This window comes from Centruroides sculpturatus, unplaced genomic scaffold, assembly GCF_000671375.1.
Source record: "Centruroides sculpturatus isolate CEXI.00-Female unplaced genomic scaffold, Cexi_2.0 scaffold63, whole genome shotgun sequence".
Classification (NCBI taxonomy): Eukaryota; Metazoa; Arthropoda; class Arachnida; order Scorpiones; family Buthidae; genus Centruroides; species Centruroides sculpturatus.
Window position 1 is genome coordinate 1,078,030 of NW_019384640.1, and position 13,667 is coordinate 1,091,696.

General features: G+C 31.6%; 2 protein-coding genes across 2 annotated transcripts in view; both read right to left on the reverse strand.

Moving 5' to 3' along the window:
- The window catches only part of LOC111625992, a 21,434-nt gene extending 20,327 nt beyond the window's left edge, over positions 1-1,107 (reverse strand). The window contains exon 1 of the mRNA XM_023369261.1: positions 985-1,107. Coding sequence (XP_023225029.1) covers positions 985-1,107 — 123 coding nt within the window. The remainder of the gene's footprint in view (positions 1-984) is intronic.
- Positions 1,108-3,382: 2,275 nt separating this feature from the next.
- Positions 3,383-13,289, reverse strand: LOC111625978. The gene is made up of 2 exons (XM_023369242.1): positions 13,126-13,289; positions 3,383-3,637 (listed from the first exon to the last, which is right to left on the reverse strand). Exons 1-2 carry the CDS (start codon positions 13,243-13,245, stop codon positions 3,398-3,400), a joined length of 360 nt encoding a protein of 119 aa, XP_023225010.1. The 5' UTR covers positions 13,246-13,289; the 3' UTR covers positions 3,383-3,397.
- Positions 13,290-13,667: the final 378 nt, after the last annotated feature.

The window sequence follows — 13,667 nt, forward strand, 5'->3', positions numbered from 1 at the left end:
AGCATTTTTCCTACGTAAAAAAATCAATGATTGTATATAAAGAGGAATAGGTGTAAGTTTATACTATAGCTTCTCTAACAAATGCATCTAATTTATTGTAAAATCTTTTTATTTTTTTACAAAATGGACAATCAAAATACAGAGAAACTTCTTAGTATTAATCCTCTTTTTTCAAAATACAGATAATTAGAAAATAAAAAATGAATTACAATTCACAAAACACAAAAACTATTATATTAATGTAGTTTTAGCCTTTTCTCCTCAAGTGTATTTATTTTCATTTCAAACAATGGAAAATCCGACTCCAATCCAAATGATTGATCTTGGGAGCTGCAGTGTCTAGACCACAGGTTCTCAAACTTATTTCGACCACTGCCCGCTTTGAGATTGAAAAAAATATATAGTGCCCCCATATTTTTTAACTTAACTTTTAACTTAACCTTTTTACATTACCATCTGTTGCATATCTTAAAAACAGTTATTGCAAAAATAATGTTTAAACATGCATTATTATATGGATAGGATAGATAGGGTGTGACCCATATCCTATTTCTGAGATAAAAGAATGTTTCGATGAGAAGAAACAAAACTCATATTTAATCACTGAACCTTCTACTGCCCCTATGTAAGCCTCCAGAGCCCACAAAGGGGCGTTATCGCCCACTTTGAGAAAGGATGGTCTAGACCAGTGTTTCTGAACCCAAAACTCATTGCAGACCGGAAAATATCTGCTTTTTTTAAGCGGACCGATGACAATATTATTTTTAATTGAAAAAAATTATCTGTTGTAAAAAGACTGCAAACTACATTGAGCAATAAATATTTGTTATTTATTTCCCAGTACAGTAGTATACAAATCAATGTAATCACTGCTTTTCATTTTTGCTAGTAAGATCATCAATTCTTGGATTTAAGGTGGTAACTGCAATGCCTGAGGCAGAACTAAAAACTATAACAATTTCGTTGTTTCGATTTTATCATTACCATTGCTGAAAATGTTGATTCACATAAGTACGTTGTTGAAAAAGGTAGTAACATCCTAACTGCCTTTTCATGTAAAACTGGATATTCAGATTTAACTTTAATCCAAAACTGTGTTATGGGCATTGATTCAAACAGTGTTTTAAATTCTTAATTCAATTAGTTTTTCGTATTCAAAGTCATTCAATCTATTAGTTTGCTATCAATAAACAGATTAATAATCCACATATTTCCTATTCGGGAACAATGCATGACAGGTTAAATATATATTTTTTAAGTTTTCGCGGACCGGCGGTTGAGAAACACAGGTCTAGACTATTCCTCAAGTTTCTATAAAAAATTTCCGTTCATTCCTTTTTTCTCTAATAATTAAATTATTTTACGTTTTTCTATTTTAGTTCCGGACAATTCCGGAATCTCACACTTGTATTCCTATGAAGTCATAGTATTACGAAAATTGGGATTCTTAAAACTTATAAAATAAAATAAATACAGAAATAAACAACAAACGAAANAATAAATAACAGACAATATTTATTTCAAACTAACAATTTACAAAAATTAAAAAGCATTATCTTGATTAGTTTTTTTACAAAATTTCTAGTTTTATTAAGTTCTATTCTATATTGCATGCATAGTCAATAAAATTACCTTATAAATCTAGACATATCTATTTGTAATACTGAATCATTCAAATAATTAAACAATAAACAATTAATAACTATCTTTCAGCAAATTATTAAAGTTTTACATTAGTCATTATTCCATTGCATAATTATTATACAGTGCTCCACAAAAGTATAGAACTGCTCAAAAAATTGGTCTTTTAAGGGTCAAAACATGCACTAATAGATACAAATAGATTTTTTTTACATGTAATTCAGCACCTAACTTATAAAAACATAATTTTAGGAAACTAATTCATAGCTGACTGCAAAATAGTGGGAAGCAATTTGCATACTGCCACATAAGTATAGAACCGCCATCTTTCTCACAAGTTTGAAGTGTGGAAGTATTTTTTTTTTCATCATGCCTCGTGATACCCATTTAACAGACTAATAAAGGACAAATTGTAGCTTAGAGAAGCACTGATTTAAGTCATCAGGCAGTAGCAAACAGCATCAAATGTTCAAAAAAGGTCATTCAGCATTATTTGTCAAATCCTGCAAATTATAAACCAAAGCACAGAAGTGGATGTCCTTCAAAGCTTACCCTGCAAGATCACAGATGAATTATTAATGCAGCTTCTAAATCCACAGCATCCATGTATAAAATTTGGGATGATTTGGGTATTTAAGTACATCACAAAGCCGTTCAAAGGATTTTACAAGGCAACAACAACATTGTTTGGTCTCAAATGAAAAGTGCCCCTGCTCTTAAGCATGAGCACAAAGCTGCCCAACTCAATTTTGCTAGGAAAAATATGGCCACTCAATGGAATAAGGTTTTTGTTTCATTTAGATCTATCGTGCTAGCACAAGAAATAACAACCTTTTTGTCGTATAGATAAACTTTCCAGGCAAAAAATAATTTAATTTGGATGGGCCTGGATGGGCCAGATGGTTTAGTGTTCTACTGGCATCATTTACAAAAAAAAGCTCAAGTATCAATACTTTTCACAAAGGAACTTCGGTGGTCGGAGTGTTATGGTTTGGGATGCTTTTCTGCATTGAGAAAATTGGATTTGGCATTCGTTACCTGTCGCATGAACAGTGTGCTGACTATCAACAACTTCTGGAGAACAAATTGCTGCCATACAAACATAGATTCAGAAGAATTCCTCTTATTTTTCAACAGGATAATACATCTATCCATGTATCACAAGATATAAAACAGTGGTTTGAAAATAAATAAATTGGCCAGTTCGTTCTCCTGATTGTAACCCTATAGAAAACATTTGAGGGATCTTAGTTGACTGAATTTATGACCAAAATCATCAGTATGCTGACATTGAACACTCAAAACAAGCAATTGTCACTGCTTGGAACTCTCGAGGCATCGATCATAAAAAACCTTGTTGATAGCATGCCAAATTGCATTTTCAATGTTATCAGTAAAGGAGGTGTGCAGATAAATTACTAAATTGAACTATTTTGTAGTATATAATTCTTTTTACATTCATTTACTAGTCGGCTCTATACTTTTGTCGTGCTTAAAATCAATTTTTTTAAAAAATAATTTCTGCTATTTGCTGCAATATAAAGGAAACAATGAGTTTTGACAAACATATTGTTCAGGATTTATGAAAACATAAAGTAAGGTAGCTATATCATGTGTGTAATTCCTAACCTTTGTATAGTAAATTTGCAGCAGTTCTATACTTTTGTGGAACACTGTATTATCTTAATGTACCAAAATATAATAAAACAACAAACTGCTAAATTTATAACAATAATATATATAATAAAAAAATAGCTTACCCATCAAATGTAGAAAATACATCATTATTTGAATATAGTGCAAAAGTTTCTGGATGCTCAGCCAATCCATTATTACTGTATTGATCCTCATCAACAATTTTTGATACTAAATCATCTAAAGCTGATCTCTCTGTTATGGGACAATTTGGATTAAATGTTGGCATTTGATCACTTGATATTAATGCATTTGAAGGGTTAAGAAATCCATCATTTTCAGAGCAATTTCTAATTCCCATCTAAAAAAACATTTAATTATTTAAAGAATGAATAAAACTCTAATCTCTAAATTTAAACATGTGTTTTTTTGGATGTAAGAGAAAGTGATACTTGATATAAATCAGTGAGTTCTAATAAAGCAGATTTTTAAGTTTATGATGTTTAATTACATTTTTTATCTATACTATATCAAATAATTATAATATTTAGATCTATATCATAGTTATTTATTAATTTATTTTTCAATACACTTCCTTTTACATATTAACCTACAAAAATGATATATTTTATCAATTTGGCATTACTGAATAATAAATTATGCTGTTTCAATGTTAAGATTTTTCAATAAACTTAAAATAATAATTTTAATTTACACAGTCAAACCTTAGATTTCAAACTTAATTAATTTCTAAAAATTGTTCAAAAATCAATTAATTCTCAAACCAAAACAAATTTTTCTATAAGAAAAATTATAAAATGGATTAATCTATTCTCCACCCCTAAAATAAAGCCTTTTTTTTTTACATTTTTAGCTGTATTTCATGCATAAAAACGCCAACATATGCAATGTAATATCATATGTAATACAAGATTATCCATATCCATTATATGTTACTGTGAAAGACCGAAATTAGAGAATGTAGATATTCTCTGGTGAATGTCGACACATATAAAATACGTTGGTGAAAGACTGAATATTTGGTTACATTATTATACATTTGAACAATCGCCGGTGTATGCTGACAAGCACAGATAAGCTTTGGTGGAGGTCAAAATGACACCCGAGAAGCCAACGTGGACAGAGACGTGATAATCTGTTGCCAAATTCTTCGCCGTTTCCTTCTGCTCAAATTGATGATACCATACGAATACAAGTTTCTGTGTCGACCGTGTCTGTACAGATGCCTGAAATGTGTTGGCGGTTGTTGTTGGAATAAAAGATTCTGACTTTTAGGTATAAATTAGCAAACAAAAATGGTACTTTCAAGCAGTTTTATACCCTTAATCAGTTCGTAATTTGTAAAGAAAAGTTACTTTCCATAGATGAGCTTTCTTCTCAAGAAATATCACTGGAGAAGCAGCTGCAGCTAATTCAAAAAGTGGAGGGCAAGACTATATATGTTGTCATTGCAAAAAGAAGTGTTCTACGAATAAATGCAGTTGTGAAATAAGGGACTCTTGTGCAATTCAAAGTTCCGTAACAGTTTAAGTTGTTGCAATAAATAAGATTGTTTAACATTAATCACATAATTTATGTGTACGTTTATTATTGTATTATTTTCTTTAATGATTTAGAATATACTTTTCGTTTTAGATTAAACAGTTTATTTACATTACTGTTACTTAAACTTTCTCCTATTTTGACATATTAGAAAGTTGCATTTTTGTCTTAACATAATAAAAATATTTTTATTCAACATTCACCATCAGTGCATGATGAATGTCAACATTTTCCGGTGTAAGTGAGAAATAATGATATTTAGCAAATATTTCGTACATACACGAAATGACTGTGTGAATGCTGACATTCACCAGAGAATGTTGATATTCGCCAGATATCGGTCATTCACAGTAACATATGCAGTGGGTAATCGGTTAATGAACAGATAGGATAATGAACACTTTCGCGAAAGATTTTTATGTTCAGACAACAAACACATGATCAGATAACAAACACCCCATAGAACAAACACAAGAATACAAGAAAAAGCGATGTAAAATAATGAATACCGATTGGTCTTCCCTTGTCTTCAGGCAACAATTCGAAACCTTTCAGAGTGTGGGAGACGTCAACATCGACGCTCAAACCAGTATATACCGATCGGATAGTATTCCTCCGAACTTTGAACTCACCCTTGTAATTCCAGCCTTTTATTTTTCTGACAAAACAATTCTTTTATGTATTCGTGAGAGTGTCGGGTAGGCACTCATTAAGTTTTGAATCTGTTTTCCTTTCCGAAAGGTGAGAGTATAATAGCAAAGATAGAGAGTGAGCAGAAGAAACTTAAAGTTGCTGGGCAGTTTGGCGTGAACAAGTCTACAGTAGGCCATAGTTCAATCTTATTTAAGAAAAATCTATATATATAACCCATTCAACGAGTGTCTGTCCGTGTAACCGTTTGATAACGGAGACTAGAGGCGCCCCTATCATGTGTCATATTTCAAACATTCAAATTAACAATTTTAATTAACAATATAAATTATTATTATTATTATTATTATTATTATTATTAATTTGGCCTATAAATTATTTGATCAATATAACAATATAAATAATTCAGTATATTTGTAATAGGAATTTATTATTTCAGGGGCTTATATCTCGCAAAGGGTCGTGAGTAGGGGTATGGTTCCTTTGACTTTATTGTAGTACAGGGGTCTATGGTTTGGGGGGGTCGCCACCTCTTCATTCGAAGGGTAAATCTTACCATTGGGACTTTAACAGAGCTGTAGAGCATACTGATAGGAACAAAAAAGTCAAAGGAACCGTACCTCATGGAAAATTGTAAAAAACGCCCACTAGGGGACGTCCCGGGCTACTAGTAGTTTATAATCAAGAAGACAGAAGCGGATAAAAGAGTAACAAAAATCACATCTGAGAAATATACAACATCGAAGAGTTCATAATGGAACCTGAAACGGATCTGACAATAGAAGAACGCCAAGAACTCTTGAATGAAGAACACCAAGAAACTCGGCAAGATATGTTTTCTTCTAAAAAAGAGGATTAATGCCAATATCTGTTATTAAAGATCCTTTGAAGAAGTGGGAGGATGTCAGAACAACGGTTTTAGAATGGCATCCAAACCAGGTTGAGGCTTGGGGATTTCTACAATTGCAATTACTTACAAAAAATCCTGAAGAAGAGAGAAAAGCAATCGACATTAGACAGATTCTTTAACCCTTTCAAACAGAAAAAAAACATGACTAATAAAAACACAAGACTGTGTATGGATGTATTTTTATTATTACATATAAATAAACGTAGTAAAGTATATATTTTTTTATTTTTGGGGGTCTCCAGAACAAATTAATTAAATTCCCATCAAAACCTATGGTAAATCGATAATCGGTTAACAAACAATTCGGATAGTGAACAAAGTCTTGGAATGGATTATTCGTTAACCAATCACCCACTGTACTTTGTTGTTTACTTATCTACAATACAATTTACAGTCAAGTTTGTCTCTCCATCCAGCAAATCAAAAATCACCTTTCCCATTCTTTTAGTACATTTAGTTTATTCCCAGTCTGTTTCAGATCTGTCTTCTTTTTTAATTTGGCTTTTACTTTGTTCAGCTTGTTCATGAATTGTTTTTTGTACATCTCAGTTGCATGATTTATCTTCAGCTCTTCAATCATTTGTTGCAGGGTGATTTCTTTTCTTCTTTTAATAGCAGGAACATGTGACTTCTTTAATAATAATCTATATTCTTTTAAAACATTCACAAAGATGAGTTGGCTTCCTTCCTCACATGGCAACATCATTTTGATAGGGTTGCCAGTATTTACTTAAAAATGTGAGCATTTACTAATAAGTAAAAGTAAACTTTTATTTGCACAAAAAAGTAAGTACTTTTACTTCAAAGCTTTTACTTACAGTAAGTACTTGTACTTTTATTAATAACTTTTAAGCATTTATTATTTTTTATTCAACTGGCCCAATATGGTCTGGCAATCTGACTGCTGTATTATTTAAAAAGTAAGTGAAAATAATGTACGGCGTAGAAAAGTGAGTATGGATGTGTCACGAGTTCCTGTCCTTTGTCTGACACGGGAAGCGCCATCCGACACATCAACAGCTCTTAAGAGAGAGCAAATATGCTGACTAGGACAAAACTTACAGCATAGAAGCCAGAAGGATCAGCTGATGTGTTTATTTATATCACATAGATGTGACATAAATGGAAAATAAGATTTAAGTTTGTGAATTTTGAGTGTGGGGACTTCATAATTGCCATGTATTATATATAAAATTCATAGTTCTTTGTAAATTTAAATTTGAAAGATTTCATGAATTTTTATTCAATTTTTATTACATTTAAACATTCATAGTTGTATTTCTTTGTGATCAAATCTTAGAAAGACTTATAAATTAGACTGAAAAATGTTTGTTCCAATTAAAAATAATACCTGTTGGAGCATGCTCCAGCATATATTATTTTTAATTGGAAATTATATAAAGATTGTCTTTTTTTTAATTATTAAGAAGTTAAAAAGATTTTTCCCAACATCTTAATGTATTTTAATTCAAACTTTTTCTTCCGTGCTTAACATTTAATTCAAAAAATGTTGTAAATTATAAATGTTATTATTTTTATAGTCTGGACTAAGGTTTTTTAAATTTTATGGAGTGATACATTGATTATTTTTTGTCTGTTTTCAAAAGTAAGAAAATTCATTAGCACCAAATCAGATGATTATGGAAGTCTCACAATGACAATACAGTAGAGCATCGATTATCCAAAACAATTTGGGACTGGGGTGGTTCGAATAACTGATCGTGTATGAAAAAACATATTACCCTATCCCATGTTGAAATTTTTTTGTTGCATGTTGTTTTGTGTTGAATGCAAAATATAATTTTTTTAAAAATAATAATCATGGCTATTGTATCGTTAAAAATTATTAATTCATTTTGCACAAACAAAATAAATATATTGAAAAATATTAAAAAAAATTATATTTTGGAAGTTAATGTAGTATCAAAAACGTTTCGATTCATCATGACACATGTCCTGACACACAGTCTTCAGAAAAACACTACAAAAAACAAGCAATACTCACTACTCGTGATGGGGGGGAAAAGCCTTGTTAAAATACTGGCGCATCCTTAAGTACCCTCTCGTGGTCGCACCAGTGCTGACAGCTAAAACATGCACACCAACAAAAATAATATTGGAGTAGCCCAAGACATAACCAAATATTACAGTGCTACAGCACTACCGTGTTTCCCTGAAAATAAGACATCCTCTGAAAATAAGACATCCTCTGAAAATAAGACCTAGCAGAGGTTTTGCTGAATTGCGAAATATAAGACTGCCCCCCAAAAATAAGACCTAGCAAAGTTTTTTTTAGTCGTAATGGTCATCGACAAATGGTTGAAAGTGGCTGTTGGCTTTTTGAAAGTATAGCCACTGATTGGTCAGCAGATAATCACGCCGCATGGCATGATTTGCATAAGACTATTGCTTGGGAATCACAGATTTGCATAACGTTACGGCTGGTGATCTCTAATTGGTTGGCCGGGAATCACGCCACATGACATTTGCATAGTGCTACGGTTCAGTAAGTACTAATTTGTCATCGAGCCCGATGTCGACGCTATGAAAAGGTTAAGTTGAAGCGAGAGTGGGAAATCCACTCCAGCACGGAAACTTTGTAAGTTCAGTTTGACACGACCGGATTTACGTCTCTCTTGTTTAAGTTAGACTTGGGAAGTTTTTTGTTCAACTATAAATGTGAATTCTTCTTCATGGAAAAATAAGACATCCCCTGAAAATAAGACCTAGCGCATCTTTGAGAGCAAAAATTAATATAAGACACTGTCTTACTTTTGGGGAAACGGGGTAGTGGAAATTTGAATTTGCCGATTGGAACACTTTCGGTTAACCGATGTTTTGGTTGATCAGTATTCGGATAATCAATGCTCTACTGTAATTGCAATAATCTTCTAAGGAAAATTACTTGGAAGATCATTTGGTTACTTGCAACTATTGTTTAGTTTGATGCATTTGCATTTGGTGGAATGTAGAATATATCACCATTCTGAAAATCATAAACTTAAAATTCTGCTTTATTAAAGTCCATAAAGCAGATTTTTAAGTTTGATATGATAAGTTTTTGAGTTGATTCATTTTTTTTAATGAAATATTTTGAAATGTACCAGTTTTTTCTTGCATTCACAATGATTTTTAAATGTTTTTGTGAAATTTTCTTAAGTATTTTATTTTATTGAGAGAAAAAGGATGTTTCACAAAATACATATTATGTATTTTATGTATTCCACACAGATGCATGTAATTTTAATTATTGTTTATTTTAGTTATCACCAGTGTTTCGATTTGGAAGGCGAATCGGGAATTGTCGTTCGTGGTATTGGAACGGCTGTGATATTAGTCAAATTGACCGATTGTTTACAACAGAGTCCTCCGAAGGATGGAAATAGAGAGTATGTATTGAAAGTTTTGGTTATTTTAATGACAGAAAAGCATCCATTTAAAGTTTTTACTTCTGTAACAGAATAACAAAACATATTTTCTGTTAATTTTAAATGTGTAAAAGCATCTCCTCTCAGGAATGTCATTTCATCTCCAGAAATCAAAAATTTATTATTTTACTAATTNACAACAAGTCAGCGCCAGTATTTTACTGTAAACGTCGGGTAACTATTTATAATTTTTTATGTTTTAAACTGAAAAACGATTAAATTACAGATTTTTACTGATCTGTTTAGCTATTTTGAAGTGAACATTCTAATAAATTACGATTTCAACTTTTAAAAGTTTGCAAACAAATTTTTAATTAGTTATTTTTTATTCTAATAAACAATTTCATCTTTTTATAATCATTGAATTATTAAAATTAAAAATTAAACACTATTACATAAAAGTAGTTTATCCTGTTATCCACAACTGTAAAATTATATGGCTTCAGAACGGTGAAAAAAACCATTTCAAAATGGATTCTGGTGTATTTTCTTATTAAAGATTGCAGCATTACTTCTTGCCGCCTGCAGATAGCTATGATTGATCATCCATATACAGCAAACGAGATCAACAACGCAGTTAAGGAGACAAATTCCCTGACTTTTTGACAAATTCCCCGACTTTTTGACAATTTTCGACAAATTCCCTGACTTTTTCCAAACACTAATGAAAATCCCTGATTTTCCCTGACTTTCCAGCTGCATAGGAACCCTGTTTATATTAAAATGAACTTTTAAAATACAGTGATGCCTCATATAACATACTTAATCCATTCCACGTGCACGTCTGTTAAGTGAAAAGTCCGTTATACGAAACGCATTTTCCCATAGAAATACATGTTAAAAATTTCTAAAAGTTGCTAAACATGTTAAAATTTCTAAAAATATTAAACAAATATTTTTATTAAACAATGATATTCCATTAACCTTGCATTGTTGGAACCAATGTAGTGCCAGGTTATCAAATATACTCTTAGAAGGTGAAAGTTTGTAAGGAACCAAATTCGAGCATTATTTTTCATTATTTTTTATTTTGCTTTTTATTCTATTTTTGTTTGGGGCTTATGTTTTGTTAGGACAAAGGTTTCCTCACCACTCACCTTAGAAACTTAAAAATAGAAGAAAGAGAACCAACTCTCCGACGATAAAAAAAAAAATAGCGCCGTAGAAAAAACTCGCACACACTTGCGCTCCCGAGTGGAAAAAGGTAAGTCCGCACCGAGAAAGAGGGGGGAGACCCCACAAGTACAACTTAGGAACTTGCTAAACCTTATAGAATAAAACATCCTAAAAGATTGTAAAAAAGAATAATGTAAAAGGTTAGCGAGAATTCTCGAGAAATAGGCTGCCAGGCAGAAAGGAAAAGTTTACTGTTAGCAATAAATATGTAAATGAGGGAGTGATCTCAATCAGAATTGTGACATCACCTCATAGTATAAAGTCCGAATCTCAAGTGAAGATGACTGAGATGAGCTTCTGTTAGCAACAAGCATAGTGAGCTTCATAGCAGCAAACAACAAGAGGTGTCCGATAGTGATAAAGTGGTTCCAAGGCGATTTGAAGTTATTCGATTTGTGGATCGAAGATTAAAAAGTCTTGAGAGTTGAGGAAAAAGGTTCCTAGTATATTGAGGTGACCTTAGTTCATAAGAATTGTTGTACATAAGTTAAGTCTTTGAATTTTTTGTCGAATTCCAAAGGGGAATAGATTTAAGTTAGCAAATAGATTGATTTGAGTTTTGACGGGTTGATTCTTATTGATTTTCTTTGAATAAATTTGTTGTTTGATTGTTACTAATTTTTGTACATAGTCATTATTAGAATTATTAAATATTTGATTGGTTTTGACTAACTTTGTCATTATTTCTTTTGGTGCACACTTAAAGTCCAGGCCTGGCACATTAATGCGAATCCGCGTAAAGTACCCGTTAGGTAACGGCTATTTCCGGCACAAAGTCGTGTCACTAATTGTTGTAAAAGGCGTAAAAATAACTTAGTACTTTACAAGCTTTTCCAATTTTTTCGATCCTATGGACGCGTCCCACGGAAAGATACCTCTATCATATATTAAAAGAACCATCAGAGCAGAGACTAACGCAATATGGCAAGACAGATGGAGTTACACTAATAAAGGTAGACACACATTCTGGCTTTTACCAAGTGTAGAAGAGCGTATGAAAGATTTACAATGGCTCAAAATAAACTTCATAACTAGCCAAATCCTCACTGGACACTGTAATAGTAATGAATACTTACAAAAAATCGGCAAGAGGAATTCAGCGGCATGTGACTGCGGTAAAGAAAATCAAGACCTCAATCATAAAATCCTGGAATGCTACAAATACGAAAAGGAGAGGTTGGAGTTGAGACTTCTCCATACACAGAATACGAGATTCCCAAACTTGGACCTATATAACCTAATCCGAGACAGAGACTTGGCAAATGCTATTCAGACCTTTGCGAGAAGGGTTCTTATGTAAAGGTGGAGAGAAAAGTCATCTCTCCACCTACCAGCCGGCAATACACCGGCTTTACTGTACAAGCGTGACAAGAACGCGTCATTTTGTTTTAATGTTAATTTAATTTTACTGTAGTTTGTTTATTGTAAATAAGAATTTATACTGGTTTAACTTAATAAAGCAACGTTCTCCTTGTGGTGCCTATGGCGGGACAAGGATGACTGATCCCCGCAAGGGGAAATGATGATCATTCAATGAAAAAAAAAAAAAATGAAAAAAATGATCCTATGGACACAATTTTATATATCTTTGTGTGTAAAACTATACAAATCTGTTTTTTATGATTGTTTAACACACCATTTCAAGTTTCCCAGCCTACTCTTAATCTTGAATGTAATGAAAAACCAACACACATTATTCTTACTTTGTGCTTTGTACATTTTTACTGTGTATAAATGTAAATTAAATACAGATGGATTTTAATTATCAAAGTACAAGAACAGTAATGTACTGTATCTGTTTCCATGATAATTATTAATTTCAAGTGTAATAAATATTTCTCTCTCTCTCATCAAACCCATGCACTAAAATCTTTGGAAAAGTCTTTAGAAAAATCATGAACAATCTAACTGGTTTTACCTAGCACAGAATCATATTGTCTTGGCATTTGTCATCTCTAAAAGGAGAACCCACACCTCCGTTCAAAACCTATGTTTTGAGCACTTTGACATGAAATCTTATAGTTCAGTTTGCCAGCATACCATATGCCAGGTTAACAGAACTTCATTGTATTAATATGTTGAAATGCATTAAATTAAAGAGTATAATAAATAAGTTTTTACCTGCATATCATTACTTGTTGGTGATTGATTTGATGCCCGAAACACTTTATGAGACCATGGTGAATAAAAAGACTGAGGATCACAATTGACAATGGAATTTTGTCTTTCGGGATGTGGCATTGTATTCTGTATTTCTGAATCATGTTTTATACGAGAGTATCCAGAATACTAAAACATAAAAAAATGTACAAGTAATCAATAAAAAGTTAATTTATAAACTATATTAATTATAACAATTACCAATATTAAAATGCATCATGAGTTACTAATAAATACAGAAAATAGCCACAAACTACTATTAATTGTTTACTTTTTTTTTACTGAAATTAAATAATATGCTCAAAACAAATATAAAAAAAATTATATTTGAAATATGATATACTGATGTAGTAAGTGGCTTTATTTGATAACTTATATTAAAAAAAAAATGAATAAATATTAGTTTAATAACAATGACATAATTACTTCCTATAAAAAGATATAAATAACTGAAAAAGTGAATTTTCTATCTCTCACATCCATAACATTATACAGTCAAACAG

What these genes read in the sequence shown, in the direction of transcription:
- LOC111625978 (XM_023369242.1), bottom strand. Translation starts at nt 13,245, where the DNA reads ATGCCACATCCCGAAAGACAAAATTCCATTGTCAATTGTGATCCTCAG. An exon ending in CAACAAGTAATGATATGCAG is followed by an intron (nt 3,638 to 13,125) that starts GTAAAAACTTAT and finishes ATGTTTTTTTAG; the next exon opens with ATGGGAATTAGAAATTGCTC.